A 3,042-nucleotide genomic window follows, 5' to 3' on the forward strand; every position below is an offset into this window, starting at 1 on the left:
ATTTGACTCTATTTCAACGAAATGAGAATAAAAATAAATAAAAAACAGTTTTTCTGTCTCAAATAATTGATGTGAAGTCATTAAGAATTTTTTAGGCAGCTTCTATTTACTTTCTCTCTCTCTCTCTCTCTCTCTCTCTCTCTCTCTCTCTCTCTATATATATATATATATATATATATACACACACACACACACACTCACAAATCTGGAACTTTATTTGACTGCACTATAAATTAAAATGATCAATTACAAGTCAAAATCAGTGGTTCAGACAAACTGGGAGTAGGTTTTTAGACCAGTTAGCTCAGTTTACCAGCAGCCCACAATTGATGTTTTTACCTAGTTCCCTAACCTGTTAACATAACTTGGATATATAACTTGCCAGCTCTGTGTTTTCAAACCAGATTCTTTCTTTCTTTTTCTTTTTTTTTATCAAACTATTGTGCAAGTTTTAACAGTGGTTATTAAAAGACCAGAAAACATAAATTGGTAATGTAGAATTTTATTAAAAGAAAATATTTGACATAAGAGCTCATTTTCAAAACATCATTGGTCAAGACAACAAACTGGATCCTTTATCAAAGGTACAACATGCCTTACCTAACAAACAATGAATAATTCTCAGTGCAAACATAAAGATACTCTGAAAAATTTCAATTAGTACAATTTCATTTCAAAGGTCTGATACAGAAAACTCCACTGGAGTCAACCTCAATTAAATATGCATACATCAAAACGTACATGTACAAAAAAACATATATATACAAAAGTAGTCACATGTGTTAAAAATCACATTAAGAGCTATTTAAACAGAAAAAATCCACCTCTTTCTATTGACAAACACGTGTCTGTCTTAAGTTTTTGTCAATCAATATGATGACAGCATGAACGCACACTTTGGAAATGAATCTCCTACTTTCATGAGAGACGTCAATACGACTGTCCCTCAGGGTTTACGCTTCACAGCATCTCTACCAGGGTCTCCAGACGGGCCTCCTGATGTCAGGCTGTTGCAAACCGGCCGTGCTCAGTTTAGAGGAAGGTCCTGGTGCAGCGGAGCTGATAGCAGCGCTCGCTCGCTGGGCATTGTGGAGGTGCTGGAGCTCCCGGCCAGATCCTCCTCCGGTGGAATGAAGAGTGAGGAAGTGGACAGACTCCCTCCAGCAATGAGAGTAGCCTTCATTATAGTCCCTCTGAGGAAGCTGCTGCTGCTGCCGCTGCTGTTTGAGGAAGCTGACGGTCATTTCCAGGATGTCGGCCTTCTCCAGTTTGGCGCTGGGGTCGTGGCTGTGAAACTCCTTCTCCAGGAGGCTCTTGAGCTGGTCGATGCAGCTGTTGATGCGGTCTCTGCGCATCTTTTCGACGATTGGCTTCCTCAGCTGAAAGCAGACGCAGGAACACCGATTAGAACATCTTTCAAACTGCACACGAGAATGCAATTTCGGCGAATCGGTAGGAAGAAGAATTGCACTGAAACCAAACGTACCTTCATTTTGTCCTTGTCACTGAAGTGTAGATGGTCGAAAGACGAAAGCGTCACTGAATGGGGTGCCATGTCCAGGCTTGGACAGCTTGCTTTTCGTCGGTTTCAAAAAGAGTTGTGGGTCTCTTTGAGGAGCTGCCCCCTGTATTTATACAGCGGCATTAGCATTACAAAGCCATGTGGCCTGTGCTGTGTTACTGTTCCCACACTCTGAGACCAGAGGGCCGGCTCATCACAACAATAGAGGACATTAATTTTATGGTTAACTGCCTGCTCGCCTTCCACTGAAGGAATGTTTCCCAAGGTATCAGAGGGACGCCACACTTGAAGGTTTAGTGAAGGAATTTGGCCCCTTCGGTCATTTAGAAAAATGCACAATTTTCTGTATCAAAAATAATGATAAATATATGTCGTGCGTGTTTTGAAATGCCAAAAAACGCAGGTTTGGTTTGGTAGAATACAAAAATGAAAAACTGATGTTTGCACGTGTATAATTCACATTTTGTCTAAACAAAATATCATTCAAATGCATCATGGCTGCACAACTGTTTATTGATGAAAAATTATATATATATATATATATATATATATATATATATATATATATATATATATATATATATATATATATATATATATTCTGCATAGCACAAATTGTCCATTGATTAAAAAAATATTTTATTATTATTAACATTTTATAAGAAATAATTATTTCTAAAATAATATTGGATGACGTATACTACTTCACATTTTTACATTGAAATCAATCTTTCTTGATGTTTCGTTGTAACACAATATTTTATCAAACAATACTTTTTAGAGGGGGTGCAAATTTTCCAGGAGCGTGACCAGCAACTACTCGCGACAATGGCACGTGGTTAAAACTGCTACATGACATCAAAGGCACGAGAGCAGCCAGCTGGAAACGCAGACTCGAGTCCGTTCCCAGGCCGCGCGTATTCCTTTGATAACTGTTAACAACGTGACTGTCCGTTCTGCCGAAGCGAGGTGGCAAAACAGACGCGTGCACGTGCCAGATTACGGAAGTTCTCGAGTAGCTGTTAAACAGCACGAGAACCGCGAAGGCACGCGTGAGAAAGATGATCGAACATCTCGCACTTTATTTGCTCAAATATTTCTTTGAAAAAAAAGTTCTTTTTTTTAACGTGATTAAAAACTTACCTGGTTGACTTTCGTTTGTTGCACCGTGCCAGCAGCAGGCTCCAGGAGCGCCTGCCCTGAGATCAGTGAGGGTGCTGGCGCGGCGCGCTCTGCCGTATCCCGATCACGCGCCCGGCAGGCGCTAAGTGTTTATCAAAAGCCAAAAGGGTCAGAAATCGCATACTAGACTACTAGATACAGACAAAATACAAGCACGTGAGTAGGCAGTGAAGCGCATGGGAAAGAGCAGGTGAATTGTTATAAATAATGCTTGCTGCTTGAAGACGCTTTGAAATGCTCAGAACACTTCAACAAACTATTACACTCGTGTATCGTCTTTTTTTTTTGCAGCTATACTGTATGTAAACAGCATTTGCATTTTGTTTATATATAGTTTT

At 39.8% G+C, this 3,042-nt stretch overlaps 1 protein-coding gene across 1 annotated transcript; it reads right to left on the reverse strand.

Moving 5' to 3' along the window:
• Positions 1–495: 495 nt before the first annotated feature.
• Positions 496–2,767, reverse strand: her12 (hairy-related 12). Its single transcript, XM_043225274.1, has 3 exons — positions 2,666–2,767; positions 1,487–1,625; positions 496–1,379 (listed from the first exon to the last, which is right to left on the reverse strand). Exons 2-3 carry the CDS (start codon positions 1,553–1,555, stop codon positions 972–974), a joined length of 477 nt encoding a protein of 158 aa, XP_043081209.1. The 5' UTR covers positions 1,556–1,625; positions 2,666–2,767; the 3' UTR covers positions 496–971.
• Between the last annotated feature and the right edge of the window lie 275 nt (positions 2,768–3,042).

The sequence above is a fragment of the Puntigrus tetrazona genome, chromosome 23 (assembly GCF_018831695.1).
Source record: "Puntigrus tetrazona isolate hp1 chromosome 23, ASM1883169v1, whole genome shotgun sequence".
NCBI lineage: Eukaryota > Metazoa > Chordata > Actinopteri > Cypriniformes > Cyprinidae > Puntigrus > Puntigrus tetrazona.

Coding starts and splice junctions, on each gene's coding strand:
- her12 (XM_043225274.1), bottom strand. CDS start 1,555: ATGGCACCCCATTCAGTGACGCTTTCGTCTTTCGACCATCTACACTTC. Junction 1,380..1,486: donor GTGACAAGGACAAAATGAAG/GTACGTTTGGTT, acceptor GTCTGCTTTCAG/CTGAGGAAGCCAATCGTCGA.